The 26,472-nt window shown below is 35.6% G+C and overlaps 1 protein-coding gene across 14 annotated transcripts in view; it reads right to left on the bottom strand.

The window, feature by feature from the left end:
• Window positions 1–26,472, bottom strand: part of RNF180 (ring finger protein 180) — a 225,207-nt gene that overhangs the window by 38,301 nt on the left and 160,434 nt on the right. For 13 of the 14 annotated variants that reach the window (XM_069096397.1, XM_069096392.1, XM_069096389.1 and 10 more), the window contains 2 exons: window positions 15,523–15,748; window positions 1,734–1,859 (listed from right to left, as the gene is read on the bottom strand). In XM_069096397.1, the coding sequence (XP_068952498.1) occupies window positions 1,734–1,859; window positions 15,523–15,748 (352 nt within the window). Of the gene's footprint in view, window positions 1–1,733; window positions 1,860–15,522; window positions 15,749–26,472 lie in introns of those variants that run through there. The other variant, XM_069096401.1, reaches the window with a different exon arrangement.

Here is a 26,472-nt window from a genome sequence, read left to right as displayed (position 1 = left end):
TTTGCACCTGGCATTCAATATTCACTGTGCCACCTAGCTGCCTATATGTACACACACACACACGCACACTGCATGCATCTATGCACACAATGTATGTGTGTGTATATCTGTATATGTATAGATACACACACACATATATGTATATACTCTTTATATACACCCATATATGGTATATGTGCTGACATTTTTTTGAACTTGTGGGGTATAGGATCAAATTAGGTTAAAAACCACTGCTCTAAGTCCATGGAAAGTTAGGAAGGTCAAATTAAAGCTGGCTGTTTTCTACCCTATAAACTATATCACTAGAAAGAGCAGCAGAGTATGAAATACTCAAAGGGCTGAGAAAATTATGATGACTTTGCTTAAAAATTATGTCAAATTTGTTCTAAAATGATTTGTTCTTGCTCTTTTAGACAACTAATTTTGAGGAATTCTGTAATTGAAGTCAATTTATAAAGAAGGAGATTTTCTAGGGGGTTGCTAAGAACCAGTAGAATTTAAATAGTTGTATCATTCTTAGAAGTAACAATTCTCAAAATTAGAAAGTTAAGGCAAGATAAGAAAGCCTTTATTTCTCTAAAGTTATAGGGAGTGAAGAAGCATTTTATATTAAAAACAAAAAAAACCTTAGAAAATCACGATCACTTCAAATTAAAATTCTTCTTGTGTCTAGGCCAGTGTGGTATATCATAAGTGTAAGTCACTTCCATGAGTAAGAAGTTCCCTACATTTACTAGCCAATGAACAAAATAAGATCTTTTCATTTTGTTCAAATAAAGGAAATATCCTTTTATTTTCTTTAAAACTTCAGTGTTGCTCCTTAGTCCCAGAATATAAGGACTGCTACTGCATCATTTTATAGGCCATTCCTATTTCCTTTCAGGTTTTTCTTTACAGACAGACAAGTCTCATTTTATCTAGTCCACATTTACCAGAAAGTCTGCTATTTCTCTAATTATGTTAGTTGTTCTTCTCTGTACCTTTTCTAAATTTACTTTATCTTCCTTATGGAGAAATGGCAAGAACTAATTACAATGTTCCTAGTATAGAGACTCTATGGTTTTGTACAAAATAATTTCATTAAAATATACCATAATCATGAAACTTTATTGCTATTATGTTTACTTGATAACTTTTCCTTGACCTAAATGTTTGAGAAACAGGAAAAACACACTGAATATTAACACATCAGTGAAGTAGCTGTATGAATGTGGGCAAATCCCATCATCTTACCTGTAAAATGGAGATAATACTTGTAATACCTACTTCTTTTGGGGATGCTGATAACAATTTGTAGATCTTTCAAGTGCTTTTATTCACTCTGAATGAATAAGAACCAGTAAACTAAGTTTTCAGAAATGGATTTTTAAAGGAATCTTATAAAAGGATATTTGTATATTCCTGGTTTGTATATTCCTTCCTTGAAGATAGGGAAAGTAATTGTGTTTTTTTTTTTAAAAGAAATCTACAGCCAGGCAAGACAATTATAAGCTTTGTTAAGATTAATTCTTTCAAATTAATCATCTATTATTTTATTTTATTTTGTAAATGGGTGTGTATGTTTTTTAAAGTCTCTTTTTTTAAGCCTCTTTAGCTTAATTAATTCTTTGATTTAAAAAAAAGAAATAACTTTTTACCCTGATTTCTTAATAAGGATGTAAATAATTCTAGGAAAAGTGATAAGAAAAATGATATTAAAATGTTACCTGGTTTTTATGCAATGATTTACTTACCTCCAAAGAGATGGAATGCTTTTCTGCAACTTGGGAGGGGCCATTTTGCTGAATTGGATTTCTGAAAGCTTTGCTTTATTTTCAAGTATTCCTTAGTAAAGAATGTTTTTGAAGCATTGTTCAGGTCTAAAATGGAAGCAAAAAGGTTTCAAAGCACACATTTAACCAAAAAACAGTGCTTATATGAATACAAGGATGAAAGAATATATTAGTATCTTGGTCATGGTTCCAGATGTTTTTCAGAAAGTGAAGATCATATTATAATCATTTTTTTTCTATTTCCACAAAGATCCTAAATCTCCTATCTAACCTGGCTTTAGCAAGCCTATAGAATTCCAATTGCGCTACTGATAGACCAAAACAACAACTCTTAGAATGACTTTTCCATAACTTATTCTGCTTTATTCCATTTATCAAGTATATGCTGAGACCCCAGTGTATGTGTAAAAACTACACTGATTCTGTGGGGAAGCACAAAAAACACAGAAGGTCCTTTGACTCCTATTCAGGAGTTCATAGGCCTAGCACAGAAAGACTAAACACAAAAAGACAAACAAGTTGAGCTCAATTACAAAACAACCTGGTAGAAACTTTATACCTACATGGATGAAGAGACAAATAAAACAATAATTGGTTGGGGATAAGGTTATTCAGGGAAAGTTTCTTGGAAGAGTTGAGTTCAGATCTTGGTCTTGAGGGAGGTGGTTGATGGAAGAGTGAATGAAATTCTCCTTTGTCTTCCCAAACCCATATCAGTGGCATAAACAAAGGTACAGAGCTAGAAGCAAGACAAGTATTGTGGCCTGGATTCTGAAGAGGGAATGAACTTATACTAATAAGCTTGAATCAGTGGCTGTGTTGCACAAAAGAAAAAAAGGTAGGAAGGTAGTAGTGGTGAGCAGACCACTGATAAGGGCTTTGATTGCTTCCCCTGTGAGAAATAATCATACTTTCAATTTATATGTTCCTGTGTTTGTATCATTTTCACCCTGGACTGATGCTATTGTTCACAACATTAAACAAAGGGAACAGATTCCCAGGTTTCAGTCTTCCTATTCTTGGTTGTTGTTCTTTGCTCTCAAAGGAGACCAAAGTGACTTCATTGCACCGGGGTCAAGGTAGAGTGTATCCCACTGTGGCTGATTAGACCAATATGAGCTCAAAAGGCTTCTAGCACAGATCAGGCACAAACAGTCCAAAGGGACATGTGGAGTGGAAATGTCCCTAAATTTGGGCATCTCACTTTTCTTTTAAACTACTGCGATTGTGTTTGCTCCTAGAGCATAATCCCTTCTTTGATGTGGGCACACCATGCTGGATGGTCCTGTGCCAGTGTGTCTCCCATGTCTCACAAATGATTCCAAGGTTCTTCAGACAGACCTTGAGTGTCTTTTATCACATCTTCTAAGCTCCACGGAGCTCTTGCCTTGGGTGAGTTTTTGGTAAAATAGTCTTTTAGGGAAATTAACTTTTGGAATTTGAAGAACATGGCCAGTCCATGAGGATTATCTTCCTATTCTAACTGCTCCTTCAATGGCTCTTCTTTCCCAAAAACCCATCAGTATTTTTTGACCTTCTTTTCTTTTCTTTTTTGCTTTTTGGAGGGCAATTGGGGTTAAGTGACTTAACCAAGGTCACCCGGCTAATAAGTGTTAAGTGTCTGAGGCTGGATTTGAACTCAGGTCCTCCTGACTCCAGGGCCGGTGCTCCATTCACTGCACCACCTAGCTGCCCCTGACCTTCTTTTCAAGATGTTTGTAGTCAGTACTCTTCTCTCTCTCTCTCTCTCTCTCTCTCTCTCAAACTGGATATCCCAGTTTCTCTCTCTCTCTCTCTCTCTCTCTCTCTCTATTCTTTCCTTTGGCAATCTCATTTACTGCTATGGCTTCAACTACATTTATGTGGATGACTGCCAAATTTCTGTAGCCATCCTTAACTTCTTTTCCAAACTCTTCTAACCTAGAATTTCCTATTTGTCAAACATGCTTAACCATTTTACGAAACAAGTGCCCCAAATTATGCCAATTTTAGGAAACAACTCAAATACCAATTTCTCCCCAAATCCTCCCTTGATATCCCAGCTGGAAATGACCTTTTTCTCCTCCAAACTCACTGTATCATATTTTATATTATTATTTGCAGATAGTATGTGGCTTGGCTCCCCTACTAGACGGTTAATTTTTTTTAAGGGTTAGAGCCATGTAAAGTGGTTTTTATGTCCACTATAGTACATTACATAATCCTTTGAACATAGAAAATATTTAAAGCAACTTGTTGCATGTTGACTAACTAAAATGGGAGAAAACCAAAATGCCCTGCAAACAAAATGAAGCAGAATGTGATACAGTGAAAAGAATACTGGATCTGAAGTATGAGGTCCTTACTACAAATCCTATTTCTTCTCCCTAGTACCTGTATGACTCTAGGTCACATGCATGATGAGTCACATCAATTTCCTAGATGTCACTTTTTTCCATTGGTAAAATGAGAAAGTTGGATTGGATGAACTCTTAGGTCCCTTCTAGCTCTCAAAAGGTATTATCCTCTGAACTTAATTTAAATGATTGGCCTGGAAATCTCTCTAACAATTCTAATCCTAGATCCATAAACCAGTGATTAAAGTATAAAGTAAGATGAACCTGGGAATGATGTATAAAGTGAGTTTTGTAGCACCATCAGCTTAGGTTAAAAATACAGTCTGCCAAAAAACCAAAGGGACTGATGGTGTTATCAGTAGATACTATGGTAGGAATTTGGGTAAGGGCTACAACTTAAAATTACTGGCAAAGATTTATTTTAAGTATCCAGGTCAAATTCTGAAATTTATCTGCAAATGACAAAGCACAATGCTAGCTTCTCAATGATTAAATCTATCTTTTGTTTGATTAGTTAAAATCCAGTATTGGCCATGAAATCAAATTAATGAGCATTTATTAAGCATCTACTCTGTGTCCAGGCACTGTGCTAAGTGTTGGGGGTACAAAGAAAGGGGATACAAAATAGTTCCTGCTTTCAAGGAGCTCAAGGTTTAATGGGAGAGATAAAATATAAAACAACTGTGTACAAATAATATGTATAGAGGATAAACTGGAGAAATCTCAGAGGCAAAGGTGTGTAAGGGTAGTTAAAATGATCAGCTTTGACAACGTATAGGATCATAGATTTAACTCAGTTACTACCTAATCTGACTTCCTCATTATAGATGGAAACTAAGGCCTAGGGAAGTTAGACTTGCCCAAGGTAATAAGTATCAGAGGAATTGACTATTATCCATTTTAAAAGGGGTATTTAAAGGTAAAATGTTTTTCAGTCGTGTCTGACTCTTCATGATGCCATTTTGTTTTGTTTTATTTTTGGCAGACACTAGAGAGGTTTTGCCATTTCCTTCTCCAGTTCATTGTACAGATGAGGAACTGAGGCAAACAGGGTTAAGTGACTTGCCCAGGGTCACCTAGGTAGTAAGTGCCTGAGGCCAGATTTGAACTCATTAAGAGGTGTCTTCATGATTCCAAGCCAAATACCCTATCCACTTTGCCACCTCGCTGCCCCCAAAGGTAAAATGTTACCATGTGCAACATTTTTAAGTCTGCGAAGCACCAAAGAATACAATAGACTTTTCAACCAGTTAGTGAATTCTTATTATACCTCATAAAATGGGGAGGATTAGAATTATAGGTCTTAGGAGTCTTAAGACTACACAATGAGATAAAGGCAAAAACAGGAGTTGCACGAAGACTTTCCTTTGAGTCTCTGACTAGCTTTCACCATAGAATCCCATGTTATTTTATCCATGTTAACCTGAGTTCCCTTAGTTCTAATCCTAGCTCTACTAAACCAGCCATGTGATTTGGGACAATCTCTTAAACTTACTACTGTTCATTTTCTGCATCTGTAATGGGTTTGGTACAGGTAGTTTTTATGGTCCCTTCCATGCCCATAATTCTATGGTTTTTGTGATCTCTAAATTGCTATATATGTAGAAGCCCTGATTATGGCAAAGACAGAGTATGTGTACCTAAGCAAAGTGTATGTGGGCTACCATCTTTCAGTGGCTTTGAGCCTTCATTAAAACACAGTTAGGAGAGAGACTGCAGGGTAGCCACCATTCCCAAGGTTAGGATCAGGGAGTGGAGCCCTAGTTCTGGCTCTGGTTGTTAATATTATTCTGTGATTCTAAATCTTCAGTCTTGTTTGATTCTTCTAGAGCTTTACCGACATTGTCCAAAGTAGGTGCTCACAGAATGCTGTTTCTTTTATATGGCTACATTTGAGCAAAAAACTGCAGACTATAGGGCACTTAAAGGTAGTTATGTGGCACAGTGGATAGAGTGCCAGGCCTACAGTCAGGAAGCCCTGAGTTCAAATGTGGTGTTAGAGATTTACTACCTGTGTGTCCCTGACAAGTCATTTAACTGTGTTTGCCTCAGTTTCCTCATCTGTAAAATTAGCTAAAGAAGAAAATGGCAAACCACTCCAGTATCTTTGGCAAGAAAACTCCAAATGGGGAGTGGCTAGGTGGCGCAGTGGGTAGAGCACCAGCCCTGGAGTCAGAAGGACCTGGGTTCGGATCCAGTCTCAGACACTTGACACACACACACACACACAAAAACTAGCTGTGTGACCTTGGGCAAGTCACTCAACTCCAATTGCCCTACCCTTCCCCCTCCCCCCCCCAAAAAAAGCAAGAAAACTCCATATGGGGTCACAATGACGTAGACATGATTGCAATGACTTAATAACAACATAGGGCACTCAAAGAGTCTGTAACATTCCATTTCTCAAAATCTCTTGCAAGATGTCTTAACAAACTAGTAAACCTAGGAGGCACACATGGAGTTTTAATGTGAACCTATTATATTACAATGTACTGTGCTTATTTTTTTTCCTTAAGAGAGGGAATTCCTAACCTTTTAAGTATATCATTGGAATCATACAGGATAGTAGTTCTCTCTTTTTGATAATGCTTATCTAATTTTAAATGAGGACACCGCAAATATTTGAGCATTAAACTAAAATTACTATGAAAATGAATTTATAATACCAACACTGAAATGTTGCATATCTACACAAGAGAGGTTCTTAACTTTTTTGTGTGTTATGGACTCCTTTGGCAGTCAGGGGAAGCCTTCTTAGAATAATGTTTTAAAATAACTGAAGGAAATGCCAAATTTCATTTAGAAGTTAGTAAAAAGGAGAATATGATTTTTTTTTAAAAAAAGAGGCAACTGGAGGCTACCAGGTATTACAGTACTTGACACATGTGAGCACAATATAAATGCTAGCGATACTACTACTACTGCTGCTACTGCTACTGTTTCTACTACCACCACCACAACCATAATAACTAAAGATAATAATTGTTATTGATGCTAATAATGATAATTATTATTGTTATTGCTATCATTATTATTATTATTTGTCTTTTTTTTTTTAATTTATGGGGCAGTTCCTTTCCCTTCCCTCCATTATTACTGATTAATATTACTCTCATCCAAGGTCATGGACTCCCAGAGACATAGTATAAAACTGTGCTATGTCTGTATATAATAAATGTCTGGATATTATTGCTTGTATAATAATCATAAATTATATTAAAAAAAACTATAGGAGCTTTAGGGGATCACATATTTACTCACAAACCTGAAATGAAAGAGTTACATATGAATAAAGAAGTAGTCTGATTACATTTCATGTATTAATTCGCTAATATTGCCAACTATCACCATGACAATAGCATAGCCCATGGGATTTTTTCTTTTTAAGAAACAGAGACTAGAAGTCCTAGGTTCTTTCATATCATATTCTCAAAGATACCTTATTTCTATTGTAACCAAAACCAGAATATACCTCTTTTGATAAGTACATAACCTGGAGTCCATAGATAAATTTCGGGGAGATTTCTGAATTTAGATGGAGGAAAAAATCTTACCATTTCACAACTTAAAAAAACCCCACAAAAACAACCCCACAACACAAAAAAGGTTAAGAATCTTTTTTATAAAGATTGTTTCAGTGTTGGAAGTATGAATTAAATTTCATAGTGATCTTAGTTCAGTGCTTAAATATTGGCAGTCATGATCTAAAATTAGATTAATATTATTAATTGCTATCTTGTGTGATTCTAATGATATGCTACCTATTCTAAAAATGGAAAATATTTTAACATCTACCTCACAAGGTTGTTGTGAGGATTAAATGAGATAATATTTGTAAAAGAGCACTTAGCAGAGTGCCTAACACATAGTCACTGCTATATAAATGCTTATTCCCTTTATTCTCTTCCCCCCCTTTAACTTTCTTCTTTTTGATGTTATAGACCTTGTTTTCCCATTTTAAATATTTTAATTATTTTTCTTTTTAAAAACATTTATTTATTTACTTATATTTTTTTGTGGGGGGGGGGTAGGGTAATTGGGGTTAAGTGACTTGCCCAAGGTCACATGGCTAGTTTTTGTGTGTGTTGTGTCTGAGGTCGGATTTGAACTCAGGTCCTCCTGATTCCAGGGCCAGTGCTCTATTCAAGGCACCTTAATTATTTTCTCAATAGTTTTTGCTAACCTTCTCCATGAGATCAAGTAGTTACATTATTTTCTTCCATTTCAGCCTTTTAAAGTCACATAAAGCAAAAGAGGTTATGTTTATAAGGTAAATTCATATATAAATAAGAAAAAATAGGCTTAAAAACACCATGATATTTGAACAAAGTAGTTGTTAACTAATTTTGAACACATCTTAGTTGGTATAGTAATTCTGATGGCAGCTTAAAATATATATTTTCTCACATATACCTTTTCCTTTCATAGTGAATTTGTTCATTATGGATAACTCTGACACTTGGGTGATAGGTCTTAGTTCACCAAAACCAAGTTCTATTATACCTGAAAATTTTAATTAACATTTTTTTCCCGAGTTTACTCTGACATCTACGTCAATACTCTCATTAGAGGTGAACTTTCCATGGTGACCCAGAGTACTTCCGATCACAGTGAGAAAATTCTGATCAAAACAAGAGATAAGGTTTCCCCGGCTGTCAGCCAATTCCCACTGACATCAGCTGGTGTTTTTCAGGCAGTCAGAAGAGGAAGACAGAACTCCAAGTGATGTAACAAGATCTATTCATTTTTTTCCCTTCGACCTACTGTCTTTTATGTTGTGTGACACATAATGTTTCATTTGCCAAGGTGAAATTTGTAAAACCTAATAAGGCCAAGCAAGAAACTTATAATTTTTCCATAAACATCACAAACAGGTGATTTCCCTGGAGAGACTTTGATTATGTGCTTTAAAACATCTTCAGGTCTGACCATGAACATAGATATACTTGCTACTCTCTTCCAGGGGGAGCTGTGGATGCTCTTTTATAGGCAATACTTGGTTCAAGGAGATTATGGTATAATAGAGGGCATTTGTAGAAACGATGATGCAGAATGCCTACTATATAAACCTGGGAATCAGGGCTCCCATCAATCAGGATTAATAGTGTAAAATAAGAAAAATGCAAAAAATGGTCAACAAGCCTTTCACAGCTGATATTGAATCTGGTAGACATCATCTTTTAATGCAGCTTTTAGCTTTAGGACTGTCCTCAGAAATGGTTTTCACATCTCAGATTTTTCTGGCCTCACTTCCCTTAATATATTGATTTTATTATATTCCCGAGGGTACTATATCATCCAAAATGTTTCCCATTTCATTGTCTTGGCACCTGTTAAACACACAGAACCTTAGAAAGAAAGCAATTTCATTCAGGGATTTGGAAAATAACGAGGCAAAATCTGCAGGATTTGTTTTCTGATAACATGTTAAAAGAGAGTCTGCTTCATATGATGATGTGCTATTCACTAAGTACTGATTAATGGCTACCATATGCTAGGCACAGAGATGATACTGTTTCCCGTGTCTTTTATTTTTGTTTCATCAATTCCAAATGATGGTTGTAATATATGGTAAATTTGTTATGGTTACTCTTATAGGAATAACAACTCGAATTACAATGAGGAATATAATGGAAAAAAAGAGACAAATCTAATGGGATTAATTTCTCTTGGGAATTCATTTTGCATTGTCAGCTTTTGTTGCAAAATTGTGTCATACTGTCTTATCTCTGTGTACACAGTTAAGCATAAAACAGAGAGAATACTGCCTGGCCTACCTCACAAGGATTTGGAGAGGATTTACTAACAAAAAGACACTGCAGATGGCAGGAATGTTTTTTCAGGCATGATCTATGCTGGTTCTCTATAAATGGTTACTAATGTTGTCTCTACTTTTACAGAAAGTTAAAAAAAAAAGTGAAAGGGTACCTGCTGCTTTTGGAACTTTGCTATTTATTTCACAGAAGAACTAGGAAAAGACTGATATTATTCAAGCAATTTAATTTCCACAGAAATGGCCCAAAAGAAACTCAATATGCAACACTCCCTTTCCCATAACACCTTTCTTATATTTAGTAGATTATGTGCAACCTCAAATACATCTGATCTTAAACCTCACTAAAAAACTGTCAATGACTACCTATCATTATAGTTAACTAGTGAGAAACGTACAAACTCCTTGTTTGGCATTCAAGGCCAAAGGCATTTAAGGTTTGGTTCTGACCTACTTATTTAACCTTCTCTCTCATTATTTCTATTTACACAGCTCATATTCCAGGCAAATTGGAATACGCTCTAAAGATTTCCTTATGTGAATCGGCTTACAATTTTCCCTCTGCCCGAAACAATCTTCTTTCACCCTAGAACAGCTCTAATTATCTTAATTTCTTCCTAGCCTTCAAAACCCAACTCCAATGCCATTTCCATTATGGTCTTTACTAATTTCCCTATGTTAGAAGTGATCTTTTCCCTCCTTTGAATTAACAAATGGTACATTGATGATATATTGTACCTTAGTGTACATTTCTGTATTATTGTGTGAGAGGCAGTGTAGAGGAGTGAGTAGAATGCTGGAATAAGAATTAGGAAAACCTGGGTTCAGATCCCACCTCAGGCACTCACAAGGTGTGTCAGACTAGCTGTGTGACCCTAGATAAGTCACTTAAACAGTTTTCTCATCTGTAAAGTCAAAAGACTAGACTGGATGGTCCTTTGATACTTTATGCCAGTGGTGTCAGACTCAAACAGAAACGGATTGTTATGGGACACATACTGACTTACAAAGTCACAAATCATCTAGGTAGTGTTGTATTTTTATTCATTTTGTTAAATATTTCCTAATTACATTTTAATCTGGTTCTGGCTGGGTCAGGAGTTTGATGCCTCTGCTCTACAAGACCGTAAAAGATTGGATTTTATTCTTTGTATTTATCATAGTACCTAGAACATGGTAGTGCTCAAAATAATTTCTTAAATTGAATATGAGTCTGTATTTAATTTTTTTCTTAGTGTAAAGTATGTTTATTAAGTAGGATTTGAATTAGTGAAGATACGGCCAACAAGAAGTTTAAGTGGACTGAACCTGAGAGCAAGTTCCTTGCTTTAAAAATCTGCAGTATCAGTTCAAACTGGTAGGTCAAACTGGTAAATGGAACTCTGAATCTGAAAATGTATAGCTATTTCTAGAATATGATCTCTTCAATCTCTTCGGAAAGAGAATTATTTGTGGGTCTATATTTTAAAAATGTTTCCTTGCATTTTAAAAAATAATTTAAATAAGTGAATTTATCCAGTCTAACTCATTCTAATATATCATCTGTGCATGATAGAATTCAATGTTGCTTTTCTCTTGGGAAGCAGAAAAGCGTTTTTAATTACTTTGTATTCTCAATAAACCTGGAGGAATCTGAATAGACTTCAGTAATGGACCACTCTCAGGTAGAAACATGCTTCTTTGACTTTGGGGCTTTTTCACACACATAACATCTCTTTTGTAACCTATAGTTTAAATGTTCCTGAGGAAGATAATATTTGTGTGTGTATGCATGTATAATACATGTATATGTATACACAGAATAAATATAAATAGAAAAATACAAATAAAATCCAAGTAAATTCCCTCAAAGCAGTTTGGGAAGGAAGGACACTAGCAGCTGGAGGAGGGGGATCAGAAAAGGCACCTGAACTGCATATTGAAGGGAAGAATCCTAAAGAAGTGGAAATAAGGACAAAGTGCATTTTGGTATGAGGGATGGCCAGTACAAAGGTGTGGCAATGAGAGATGGAGTGTTATATATGAGGAACAGACTTAAGGTCAGTCAGTTTGGTTGTGTTATAGAGTCTAGATGGGGGGGAATGTGTATTCAAGGGTGTGGGGAACCTGTGGCCTGGAGGCCACATGTGGCCTTCTAGGTCCTTGGGTGTGGCCTTTTGACTGAGTCCAAATTTTACAGAACAAATCCTTTTATTAAGAGGATTTGTTCTGTGAAGTTTGGATTCAGTCACATGTGGCCTCAAGGCCCCAGGTTCCCCACTGTTGGTGTATTGTATGAGACTGGAAAAGGAAACTGGGTCTAGATGAAGGGCTTTATCTTTGATACTAGAGGTAGTAAGTAGTAACTGGAACTTACCAAGTAACGGAATGATATGGACAGAGATGTATTTAAGGAAATCACTTTGGTAGATGTATGGAAGATGTACTAGAGTGGGGTAGAGCTCAAATCCTGAAGCCCAATTGGGAAGCTATTTAAATAATCTAGGAGAGAGAGGAGGTAGGCATGAACTAAAGTAGGGAGCAGAGAGGAGAGTCTGAATGAGAGAGAGCTATGTAGGTGGAAAAGGTAAGATAGGGCAACTAACTGCACATGGGGAGTTAAGGATGATGAGGAGTCAAAGATATTGCTGACATGAACCTGGGAGAGCATAATAACAGTGCCTACAACATAAATATGCAAGTCTGGAACAGGGGGGTGGGTTTTGGAGGGAAAGAAATGTATTGTTTTGGACTTGTTGAGTGTGGAGTGTGAGGTATCTTCAGAACATGCAATCTGAAATGCCCAACAGGCCAAGAAAACTGGTGATGTGGGACTGAGGCTCAGGGGAGAACCTCGTTCTAGATCTACAGATCTGAATCATCTGCATATAGATGATATGCTCAGGAGCTGTCAGGGCAGAAGGGTCAGAGCTGAGCCTTGCGGAATGCCCGCAGTTAGGAGGCATCATATAGATGAACAGCGAAGGAGACTGAGTGCTTAGACAGCGAGAACAAGGAGGGAACATTTTCACCAAAATCCAGAATGAGAAGAGTATGAAAGAGAATACTGGCAACAGTGTCGAGAGCAGCAGAATAGTCAAGAAGGATGAAGTTGGAGAAAAGACTATAAAATCTGACAATTAAGAAGTCCTTAGAAATGTTGGAAAGAACCATTTCAGTGGCATGAGGGCAGAGCCCATACTGCAAAGGGCTGAGGAAAGCCTGGGAGGACAGGACATGGACGCACTAAGAATAGGCAGCAGGCAGTTTTCAAGAAGGCTCGCTTGGGGGAAAGGAGGACAAAGAATGGGGGAGGCAGGATGAGACATGGGACAAAAGCTTGAGGGAGTGGTGAGATCTAGTGAAGGATTTTTATATTTTTCAGAATAGAGGATAGAGACCCAGGCAAGTCTGAAAGCAGGGGAGAAAGGGGAGGTGGAAGGGAGAAATAAGGGGACAAAAAGTAAGACAGGCAGGAAGAGACAGATAGAAACAGAAAGACAGAGAGAACTGAGGATTCAATTGGCTGCAGAGGTGGGAAAGGGTTGTGATCAAGAACATATGTTGAGAGTAGAGTTGGGAGGGACTTTCAAAGTCACTGATTATAAGCCCTTAAATAAACAGAAGGAAAAATAGAGGCGTAGAAGGTTAAGTGGCTTCTACAAAGTCAAAGAACTACTAAGGGGCAGAGTTAGGGCTTATATTCCTGTCTTTTGATTCTAAATCTGGATTATCTGCATTTATCCTCCTTAGGAACGATTCTCTATATTATTCAGTGTTTCATTAGATGAGAATGTCTACCAAATTTTACTGTTAGACTAATGATAAGATCTAAACTTCTGCTAAATTAGTACTTATTTGGTGTCTTTAATTTTAATTGCTTGCTCTGAATCTCTTATATAATCAACATTAAGTACATAATTTGAAAGGAAAGGAGGAAAGCCTTTAAGTGCCTATTACGTACCAGGTACTGTGTTAAGTACTTTACAAATATCATCTCATTTGATCCTCACAACTACCCTGAGAATATTATTATCCCCATTTTTCAGATGAGGAAACCAAGGTAGATAGAGGTTAAATAACTTGCTCAGTGCCATAAGAAATGATGAGCAGGTTGATTTTAGGAAAACATGGAAAGACTTGGATGAAATAATAAAGAGTGAAACGAGGAGAACCAAGAGAACATTTTATACAGTAACAGCAATATTGTTTGAAGAATAACTGTGAATGACTAAGCTATTCTGAGTATTATAAATATTCAAATCAACTACAAAGGACCTATGAAGGAAGATGCTATCCACCTCCAGAGGAAGAACTGATTAATAGAAGCACGCATAGTAGTTTTAAATGAAGTGCAGGGTGAGGAAGGAGGGAGACGGTTCAGAACTTAAAATGTAACAAAAAAAAGTTAAATAAAAAAAAATTGCTAAGGATCATACAGCTAGTGTCTGAAGCTGAATCTGAATTCAGATCTTCCTGACTTCAGGCCTAGCTCTCTATCCACTGTGCCATCTAGCTGCCTAGCATGATATGGTTGAAAGAGTTGTGGGCTTTATGTCATGAAGACCTGGTTTCAAAGCCCACTTCTGGTAGCTGCATGACCTTCATCAAGTGTTTAGTCTCAAACTAGTCATAGATGATAGGTGTCCTGAGATCTACCTTGTTGGAGAGAATTCTCAAACTGATGAAAACTCAGTCCCTTCATGTATTCATGACATTCTTAATCAGAAAACTGATTTCACAACATCTACTCATTTTGGTTGCCATGATTTATCAGAGTTGTTTGCTAAACATAACTGAGATATATCATAGAGAGGATAAAGTATAACAGAAGTTCCACTCAGTTTTGGGACACCTGCCTTGGGCCCGTGCTGCTGTGCCTGGTGAGAGCCTAGTACATCTAGCTGGCCTAAAGGCCTGATTCTGCTTTTCTCACCATTTTCTTCCCATGTCTCCCTGCTGCCGCACCTTCTAAACAGGATTCAGCAGAGCCTATGCCTAGGAACAGCTAAACCATTTAGCTTTGATATACTTGCAGTGGGGCTATGTTGATTGGATTGGTGAGAACTCATCATATTGCCCTGAGTCCAAATTCCTAACCATGCTTCACTGCAGCCATCATCTATTCGCTGCATCTCTTTGCTACTGATTCATGCCTTTGGAGATGATGCTTCCCCTCCCCATTTCTACCTCTTGCTCTGGAAAGAGTAATCAAATCAACAGTTATCATTGTTTCTAGAAAGGAAAGGGGCTCTCTCTCTATATACTGGAATGTTTGTCATTAAACTTAAGTAAAAGGAATTAAATTTTTGTTTTTAAAAAGAATCATATTCTCTGGGAAAATGAGCAAGTAGCCCGTTTAATAAAGCAACTCAGAATAAGGGAAAGTTATTTTATCTTAAAATTAAGAAACACTTTAAGTAACTAAATAAACTTATTTTATAATAATAGATTAAAAGCAAGCCTTTTTGTAATGTGAATTTGAGTGTGTAAATGAGAAATGGATAGTTTAAAATTTTATACGGTACTTATATAAAACTCTAAACACTGTGTACTATTTTAAAGAATTTTTCTTCTTTTATAATTTATAAAATATTTTAAAATTTATTTTAAAATAAATGAAGGATGCTCTTCAAGAGATTAAACAAAAGAGGAAAGTTACCTGTCTGGAAAAAGACTCTAGAAATGATTGTCCGACACAATGGACAGGGTGTGCTCGTTGGGTTGTCTTTGGCCAGGGTCCGGAGGCAAGGTTCACAGAAGATGTGGTGGCAAGGGTAGCACATATATGGGTTGAAATAAACATCCAGACACACGGCACATATGTAGCTTTCCTTTTCTTCTGTACATTCATTGTCATCATCTGTACTCACATCATTATTCAAAGTCTATGAAACAAAAACAGAGAGAGGCCAAGCTCTTCAGATCAGCATAAAAAAGATTTAGAATCACTAGAGAAAGTGGAGGTTTCCATAATATCAATGAATAGCCTTTGCAATTAATGTAGATCTGCAGTATTTCTAGAAAATATCAGGAATAGTGAAAATATTTTCACAGAAAAGGCGGAAAATAAACTAGTACATGGAACTCGGATATCTAAACAAGAAAAAAAATTCTGGGCAAGATGAAAATATGCAAGAACACAACTATAACCAAAAATATGCATGCTCATATGAACACATTTCTATTCAAACTACTGATGTTTTCTTCAACAAATCTTAGAAATCATGAATATAACATTAAAACTTTCTTTTAATATATAGCTGGAGCCTATTCTGATTAGCTGACTCTCACAAAGGTATGTTGATACAGCACTTTGTTTTGCATCTCCATGACACTTGAACTAGTGTGTGGAATAATCATGTATCATACTTCTCTTACCCATCTTTTAGACTCTAACCTCTAGGAGGGATAGGATACTGTGCTTTATTTAAACTTTGTGTCTCAGTGCCTAACATCAGTTGCTTAATAAATGCTTATAAAATATGAATTAAATGAGAAGTTTGGCACCCAAATAAGATCACACCTGTCCTATAAAACGCCTCTACTTTATTTGTATGTCCAGAAGAGGAGTGGGAGAATACAAGATGGTGGCAGCATGTTTTTTTGGTCTGGAAAGAAGCTAGGTATCTCATTAGATGTGAGAAGCTATGATCTTTTTGAGCTTTTTTGCCAGGTTTGCTTATGATGTTGAGATTGTTTTGGCAATGGCAGTCATTTTTACCTTAGCCAGGTAAAGCAAAAGTTCAGAAGACATTACTAGAAGACCATTCTTTCCCTCCAAACCCATATGTTTGAGACAAATGGAGATGAACGGAGAATAATCCAAAATTTTAGTATGTTTTGGTCATAATAATTTTCTGTGCAGTTACTTGAAATGCAAGGGAGAAAAAAGGTACAACTGTAATAATGAGCTTTAGGACAGAGACAAAAAAATCAGTATGCTCTTACAGGTCTTGAATCAAATTTTAATTATTTAGCAGGTGATTATTGAATTTGTGAATTATCTAAGTGCTTTTTTCTTCCTCTTTGTCTTTCTTTGATTATCTATATACTGCTCTCCCCCTTATCCCCTATCAATAGCATTCTTTATCAGGGGTACCAATGTTAAGAAGCAAAAAGAAAGCCATAAAATTGTACTGTTTATTAAATCACTGGCTGAGAAGTAGGAATTTTTTATATAAGCCAGTTATTATCCAGGATATCCAAATGAACCATTAGCCCTGACAATCAATATAATAGCTCACTGTACTTTTCAGAGAACATTAATAGGTATATTTGGCCCTTGGTGAAGTTCATTTGTTGAAATTAGAAGTTTAGAAGGAGCTTCAAAAATCATTTTTTCACATAGCTCTGTACCAAAGCAAAAATGCAATTTAAAGCATCTGCAAAGGACAACTCTTTGTTCAAAAGAAATCTGAAATATTTGAATCTCTTAAATGTTCACAAAGCATCAGGATCTGCATAAGACTGGTCAACAGAAAGTGGTAATGAATCAGTGAATCAAAATTTCTTGACCATAAAAGTCATTTTAGCCAAAAGTTTATGAGTGTGCCAAAATGGAAATTAGATTAGTCAGAAGTCTAAGGCATGAGCTTGGACAATATACATTTTAAGACACATAGAAAGATGGAAATCTAAATCTTGCTAGTTCAGGGAAATAAATGCCAGAGGGAAAAAAAAACAGGACTATACAGATCTGGTAACTTAGCTTGCCTAAACGGGGAATATTTAATACAATTATCACAATTAATAATGAAGTTCATGTAAATTAGCTCACCTAAACTATGACTGTTAAATAAAAAATCATTTATCATCACTAACGATAAAGATGACTGCATAAATATGTCGGGGGGTTAAGGTCCTTGGATTTTTCCTTGACTTTCAGAATAAACAAGTTTGCAAACCCAAGCAAGTCTTTTAATAAAGGCTCAGCTTCAGTTTTCCTTTGTGATTATGTGTGTGTGGGGGGGGGGGGGAAGGGGAGAAAGAGACAGACAGACCAGACAGAGACAGAGACAGTGTGTGTAAGCACACATGCACATGTATATATTTGTGCTCAGCATAAAAAAAAATCAGAAGCCAGTTTCTGCTTAACAACAGTTACATTAATGGTAAATTCTCGTGTAGCACACATATCTCTGACTGTGTATTTCCTATTTGATAAGATAACTGACTGTACATATTTATATCTATCTATATTTTTTCTTTATTTCTTCAACAAGCATTTACTAATCATCTACTATTGATCAGGCACCGTGCAAAGCAGGGGATACAAAGACAAAAATAACAGTCCCTACCTTGCAGGAGTTTGTATTCTATTGGAGGGAAACAATATATACACAGATAGGTAAAAATGAATTCCAAGTTATCAAGGACCATATGAAAAATGCTCAGTCATCAATACGAGAAATGTAGAATAAAACAACTCTGAGATCTAACTCACACTGATCAGACTGACAAAGATGACAAAAACAGAAAATGGCAATTGTTGGAAGGACTATGGGAGGCTAGGCAGAGTAATGACTATACTATTCGTGAAACTGTTAATTAATCTAGATGTTCTAGAAAGCAGTTTGGAACTATGTCTCCAAATTCACTAAACTGTGTATACTCTTGGACCCAAGAATACTATCTTCCCTGCAATTTAGAATCTTAGAGAGTTGTCTAGACTAATGTCTCACTAGATGTGAGAGACTTGCTTGGGTTCACCCAGCCAGTAACCTGGGGCTTCCTGAATCTGTCTTCCTGACTTCAAGGTCACTTTCTCTACACTATACCATAATGCCATTCATGTTATTATGGAAGATACTGACTCATTATAATAAAAGAGAGGGACCACCTGGGGAACATGGGCAACTACCAACTAGCAAATATTTGTTACATTTGATTTTAATGTTTGAATTGTTTCAATCCTAGAATAATTACTGAGTGCCTACTCTGTGTAAGGCACTGGGTTAGATTATGTGAAGGCTATATAGCCGAGCAGTAAAGAATAATACAGGAGAAATAAAACATGTATAAAAGGAACAAGTATAATCACAAGGCTGGACCCTGCATATTTTGTAAGAGTGATAAAAACTGTTAATATAGAAATTCTGAGGAGAGATTTCTTTTGGCTGGAGTGGTCCAAAGAAGGAAAGTAACATTTGATTTGGGAAAAATGTGAATAGGCAATTAACAGGAGGTAAAAGCATTGAAGGCAGAAAGAGAAGCACAATTAAAGGCTCATGGGACCTTGATGTAGGAGGGGCCTTAGAGATTATCTAGTCAGTTTTTTTTATTATATCCTGTACATGAAAAAATTCAAAGTGGGGAAATAATGGACATGCTCAAGGTCACACAAGGTTGTGAGAGTCCAGGATTTGAACCTAGTTCTTTTCCTTCAAATTCAGTGCTTTTCTCATTACGGCACATTCTCTTTTGGATTATTAGCTAGTATACCACTCCTTTGCAATGAATAAACAGGCTCTGTGAGAAGTACAGGCCAGATAAAGAGATCAAAATCAATTGTGTGGGCGCAGAAAAGGACAAGAAATGTTCAGTCAACAGCAAAGATCTTCTTTTGTCTGGTCTATAGGGTATATTTGGAATATAGCTGGAAATTATCCTGGAAAGGTCAGATGGGGGAATCCTTGAATAAGATTAAACAGTAAAATGTATTCACAGGAATATTTGAGTAAACTCATGAAGTCCAAACATAAATATCTCTATCTTACTTGAGCTCAGAAATTCTTTTACCAATTTTGATTGCAGCTCTCCATTGAGCCCCCATTAGTTTCTGGGAACAGCTTATCTAGGTTCAGCTTCCATATGGTTTATAGGCACCATTTGCCTATGTTGGTAAAGTATATCTAATTTGTCATTATTTATTCATTACTTTCTATTTTTTTTTAAATTTTTTAAAAAATATTTATTTATTTTGCTATTGCTAGGGATTTTATTTTTTTTAATGCTTTATTAACTTCTGATTTACATCATTCGTTTCCGTCAGATTTCGAGTTACAAATTTTCTCCCCGTTTTTCCCTTACCCACCGCCCCAAAATAGCAGTCCCACAGGATATCCCCTCCTCCAATCTGCTCTCTCCCATATCTTCTCCCATACTCTCTTTGACTTTTCCAGTAGGGCATAGTGGATCTCTATGCCCCAGTGCCTGTATATCTTATTTCCCAATTACAAGTAAAATAGTATTAATAATACACACACACACACACACATATATTTGAATATTTGATTTTAAAACTTTCAATTCTAGATTCATTCCCTTTCTTCCTTGTCACCCACCCTTACTGGGAAGATAAGCATTGCAGTATAGGTTGTACATGTGTGGCTAATGCAAAACAATAACATAGCAGATATATTGTAAAAGACTGACTATATTTCCCTCCCTCCTATCCCACCTCCCACTTGTTCTATTCTCTACTTTGATCTCGTCCCTTTTCGAAAGTGGGTGCTTCCAACTTCCCTCCCCCCGAGCCTGCCCTCCATTCTATCATCCCCCCTCTTATCCCCTTCCCCCCCCCATTCTCCTGGAGGGTGAGATACCCTATTTAGTGTGTATTTCACTCCCTCCTCAAGCAAAATTAAATGGGAATAAGGTTGACCCATTCCCTTTTGCCTTCCTATTCTTCCCCTCCATTGTAACCATTTTCCCTTGCCTCTTCTGTATGAGATAGTTTACCCCAATCTGTCTCTCCCTATCTCCTCTCATTATATTCCTTATTCATTATTTTCTGTCAATATTTTTACCAATGGTTTCGTTGAAGGTATGGACAGCGTACATAGCAAAGGTGAAGATGACATACATAGTCAGCAATGGCAGTTATCCTGCTAAATTAAAGAATTACAATCCAAAAATATCTCTTTTGGATGGAATGGTGGGATGAATCTAGTCAGATAGAATCTACTTTTAACACATCAATGATATCCTCAGTGTGGATACTAACTCCATTGGTAAAGATGATAGATCACCCATGGATTCTCATTTTGTGTGATTCTTGTACACTTCTTTCCATAAATACTACCTCCCTTCAGAGTCCTTTCAAAGAGATGAAGAATTGCCTCTGATCAAAAGACTTAATTTTCTTAGAATCTCTAATCTATTAGGTAGCTGTATATACTTTGAGGAATTTAAAGTATGATTTAATGACTACTACAAATGACATGATTAATATCATATGAAAAATTCCCAAATGACAAGTATCAAGATGCAACAAGAAAAGACAGACAGGTAAATATTTCTATCTCTTATTTGGTCATAAACTTTTCCCTTATCCATAGACCTGACAGGTACATTTTTCCATGTTCACCTAATTTACTCATAATATTACCCTTAGGGTACTCATAGATGGTTTGTTCAATTTCTTTTTCTAAGATAGGGTTAAGTATTCTATTTTCTCTTCTGTTAATATTGGAAATTTGTATTTTTGTAAATATTCATCTACTTCACTTAGATTTATTGGCACAAAGTTGGGTAAAATAACTCCTAATAACTGCTTTCATTTCCTCTTCATTGGTGGTGAATTCACGCTTTTAATTTTTGATATTGGTAATTTGGTTTTCGCCTTTCTTTTTTTAAATCAAATTAACCATGGTTTATTTATTTATTTTTCTTAAAGTCAGACCCTAGTTTTATTTATTAGTTCAATGGTTTTCTTACTTTCAATTTTTATTCATCTCTCTTCTGATTTTCAGGATTTCCAATTTGTGTTTAGACATTTTAAGTTTGTTCTTTTTCTAATTTTTTTTTAGTTAGGTTGTTAGGTTAGTTAGGTTTAGATTTTTAAAAAATTTAGTTAGTGCCCAATTCATTGATCAGCCCTTTTTCTATTTTATTGATTTAGCATTTAGAGGTATAAAATTTCCCGTAAATACTGCTTTGGCTGCATCCCATAAATTTTGATATTTTGTCTCATTGTCATTCTCTTTAATGAAATTACTGATTGTTTCTATAATTGCTTCTTTGATCCACTGGTTCTTTAGGATCATTTAGTTGCCAATTAATTTTTAATCAGCGTTTCCATTGTCCTCTAGTGAATATATTTTTTATTGCTTTATGATCTGAAAAGGATGCATTTAATATTTCTGCTTTTCTGCATTTTGTTGTGACAGTTTTATGCCCTAATCATGATCAATTTCTCTGAAGGTGCCATGTATAGCTAAGAAAAAAGTATATTCCCTCCTAATCTCATTCAGTTTTCTCCAGAGGTCTATCATATCTAACTTTTCTAAAATTCTATTCATCTCCTTAACTTATTTCTTGTTATTTAATGATTAGATTTATCTAGCTCTAAGAAAGCAAAGCTGAGGTTCCCGATTAGTATAGGTTTACTGTCTATTTCCTCCTATAACTAATTTAACTTTTCTTTTATTAAGAATTTGGATGCTATGTCATTTGGTACATATATGTTAGTATTGATATTATTTCCTTGTCTATGGTAACTTTTAGCAAGACACAGTTTCCCTGCTTTTGCCTTTTAACTAGGTCTATTTTTCTTTTGCTTTGTCTGAGATCATAGTTTCTACACATGCTTTTTTTTTCTTAACCTCAGCTGAAGCATAGTAGATTCTGCTCTAGCCCCCTTTTTGTTAACTCTTTGTATATCTGTTTCAAATGCGTTTCTTTTAAACAACATATTGTTGGTTCTAGTTTCTAATCCATTTTATTATCTGCTTCCATTTTATGGATGAGTTCATCCCATTTACATTCACAGTTATGATTACTAACTGTGCATTTCCCCCTCCATCCTATTTCTTTGTTTTCTTTCCCTTTCTACCCTGTACCTCCTCTAAAGACTATTTTGCTTCTGATTACTGCCTTCTTTTTTTTTCTGCCACATGTTTAACCACCCCCACCCCTACCTTTGTCCTTTCCCCTTCCCTTCCTACTTCCCTGCTGGGTAAGATAGACACACTTCATGTTTGCCCATCCACATTTTTTTATAGCACAACACAATCAACTCACTGTCATGCCCTGCTTTGATATATAATCCTTCCAACTTCCCTAATGAATATAAAGTTCTTAGAATTTACATGTATCATTTTTCCATAGAGAAAAGTAAACATATTAACCTTATTGAGTCTATAATGATTTCTCTTTCATGTGTACCTTTTTATGCTCCTCTTGATTCTTGTATTTAAAGTTCAATTTTCATCAGAAATTCCTGAAAGTCCTTTATTTCATTGAATTCCTTTTTCCCACCCTTTTCCCCCTTTTCCCAGTTTTGCTGGGTAGGTTATTTCTACCCAGGACAGGTGACCCTGATAAAGAATCTTTTTAGCATCACAGCTCAGAGTGCAAATCCTTTGAGCAGAATTTGATTTCTGGATGATATTATATGTATTTATATCTACCATAAAAGTAATGAGTTTTTAGCATATGTTATGAATTTTTTTAAGGGGACATGTCAGAGTAGTCTTTGGTGTACTTATGATGCAAATTTTAGTTCTTATCTACTAGCATGCCAAAGAACTCTATTTTTTACTCTCTCCTGGTCAACAATTTTATTAATGATTTGATGGATGATAAGTTACATGATATGACAGCTGTTTTCAGATACTATACAGACTTATGTTAGAGATCTATTCTGTATAGTTCCAAAAGGTAGAACTAGGACCAATGAGTAGAAGTTAACAGGAAGCCAAGTTTTGGCACAATATGAAAAAAAAAAACCCATTCTGAGTTGTCAAACAATACAAAATACTGCTTTATAAAACAGCAATTTCCCTATTATTAAATAGATTCATAGAATTTTAGTGCTGGATGGGTCAAGAATGGTCATCTGTTCCAATCTCTTGTTCTTAGTTTGAGGGACTAATTTTGAGATGCTGGGAAGGCAATTAGTCTCTCCTGCCATTCCCCACTACCTCACGGAAAATTCTCTTTAAATGGCTGGTTAGTTTGTCACCATACCAGACAAGTAAAAAGATGAACCATGAAGAAATTTACATTTCCTTGCAAAAGTAACTGAATAATACAGGTACAGCTGAACAGGTATCAGGTGAAGAAAGGGAGCTAAAAGCACAACTTCTTTGATTATCTCAGATGCTTCTAGGTGAGAAATTTTTATTTAGGTCTGTGGGTTGAATCCCATGTCAACCTCTGGCAGCCATGTTGAGTATCATCCTTCATATATTAGTTTGTGAGATGGCAACAGGATTAAAGTAGCATTTGGCTTTCTGATTACATAGAGAATTAAAAAAAACCACACCCTATCTCTGATGTATATTGGGGTGGTTATATCATTAATTTCCCTACTTCTCAGGCTCTGGGATAGGGTTTATAAAAATTTTTATTGTTATATCCTTAGAGCTGAAGGGATGTAAAACAACTTTCTTCCAGTTCAGATGGCCATTACCTGTAGGATTATAACTCTTAGGGAGATAGAAAAGGGTCGTTTCAGTAGCTTAGAAATGCATAGAAAAATAACAACTATTTAATAAAAATAACAGTACTACTTAAGCATACACAAAAATAGCAAAAAAAAGAAAGTTCTAAATAATGTATGTGTGTGTCATTTTCTAAATCATCACATCTTTGGGAAAATTATACTCTCATAAAATATTTAAACACTTGAGAAAAATTATTTTTAAAATATCAATTTATATTTCATCAAAGTGGCAGAAAATATGGTAACTATTGCTCTGCTATTGGTAAGTTTTATTTAAAGAATCAGATAATTTTTTAAAGGACTTGTAATATTAATATCATTACATATAAAGCAGACAAGGAGAGGCAGCATGATGTAGTAGAAAGAGGTTTGGACTCAGGGTCAGGAAAGACATGAATCTAAATCCCAGATTAGAAACATAATACTAAACTATATGACTATGGATAGGACACTCAACTCCTCTGGCCCTCAGTTTCCTCATCTGTAAGACCTGGACAATGATTGCTGCAGATCATAAGATCAAAGATGTAGAGTTGGAAGGGCCTTTAGTGGTCATCTAGTCCATCTCCTTTGTTTTACAGACTAGAAAACTGAAGCCCAGAGAAGCTAAGTAACTTGTCCAAGGTCACACAGGTAGCAAGGAGAAGAACTATGATATATTCATCAGTTGGAACTCTGACTCTAAACCACCCCTGACTTGTGAAGGACTCCAAGATCTACTTTCTTTCCACTGACCTTGAATTGCCTCTGATGGCTGTTGTGAGGAAAGTAAACATTAGTTACTTTTGTTATTATTATTATTCCTTATTGTAAAAGGAATATAAGGGCATATGTGTATTAAACTCATTAAAAACATTTAGGGCATGTAAATGAATGTAATGTTCTCCTTGAAGAGATTAATGCACTATTACTGGAACAAATGAAAGATGAATCAATTAATTCATTCAGATGAGCATTTAGATTGTGAGCTCCTCAAGGGCAGGAACTGTCTTTTGTCTTTGTATCCCTAGTGATTATTATTACAGTGCCTGGCACATAGTAGGCACTTAATAAATATTGGTGCCTAGTACACAGTAGGTACTTGGTAAATGTTTGCTGATTGACATTTATCAAATACTTGTTATATGCCAGAAAAAAAAATGTAAAGTGTGCTTTAGATCTGTCCAGTCTATTGCTTCTACAGTGACAGTGCTGGAGCAGTAGAAAAGGAAAGCAGAGGAGTTAAAGAATCACAATATTTTTAGACTCTATAAATTTAACTTGGCAATTGGAACTGTAACTGTGACATCCTTATTCAGAAATCAACAAGTGGACATACGACTAGATGAACTGAATCATAGCAATTGTTTTTGCTAAAATATTTTTTGCTGCAACATAAACTCAGAAGAAGGAAATTGTGACTAAATTGAAGGATGGTTCACACATACTTCTTGGAGAGAGAAAGAAAGGAGCTGACAAAGTTGATTTTATGATATACACAAATACAAGAAATATTTTTTTCATAAAACATTTCATTATTTCACCTTGCAAAACTGATGATAAATATATGTAAAGAGATCACCAAGAAAATAATTGCAGCTTGTGCACCAACACTGGTTGCAGTGAATGAGGACATAGAGAGATTTCATGAACAACTCAATGAGAATCTCCAAATTAAATCAATATATACTTTTGACACTTGATAGCTTTAATGTAAAGGTAGGAGATAGGTAACACTGATGAAAAATACATCAGAAACCATAGGTCAGGAAAAATGAGAGATACCAAATATTTCTAGACTATGCAGGTGACTTTATGTTATGAACAGTGATCTGGATTATAAACTTCTTTGTAAAATCTAACAAAGTGTGATGGATAATCGATTATGTTTGGATTTAAGGGTTGAAATGGAGGAAATGCAACAAAAGAAGGAAAATGGAAATGATCTGTCTATATCTAGCCACTACTTAACTCCAACATGGAGAAGGTGTAAATGACACTAAAGAGAACAGAAATAGGTAAAGCGGCCAGATTAAGCCAGGTGTCTATAGAGATGGAGATTTACAGGGTATGTGAAGGAAGAGAACATAGCAAAGACACAGAAAAAATTTTGGACCTCAGTAACAAGACAAAAAGATGAACAAGAGAACAGCAACACTACCAACCTATTCATCCCCTTTTCCATCCATACAAAATTTTCATATATTTAAATATGTGAAACATTATATATATATATATATA

This window comes from Petaurus breviceps, unplaced genomic scaffold (assembly GCF_028583685.1).
Source record: "Petaurus breviceps papuanus isolate PSGF00001 unplaced genomic scaffold, PetGlider_PUasm1.0 229, whole genome shotgun sequence".
Lineage (NCBI taxonomy): Eukaryota > Metazoa > Chordata > Mammalia > Diprotodontia > Petauridae > Petaurus > Petaurus breviceps.
Note: the sequence above shows the minus strand (reverse complement) of the source record. Positions and strands in the feature narration are given on the sequence as shown.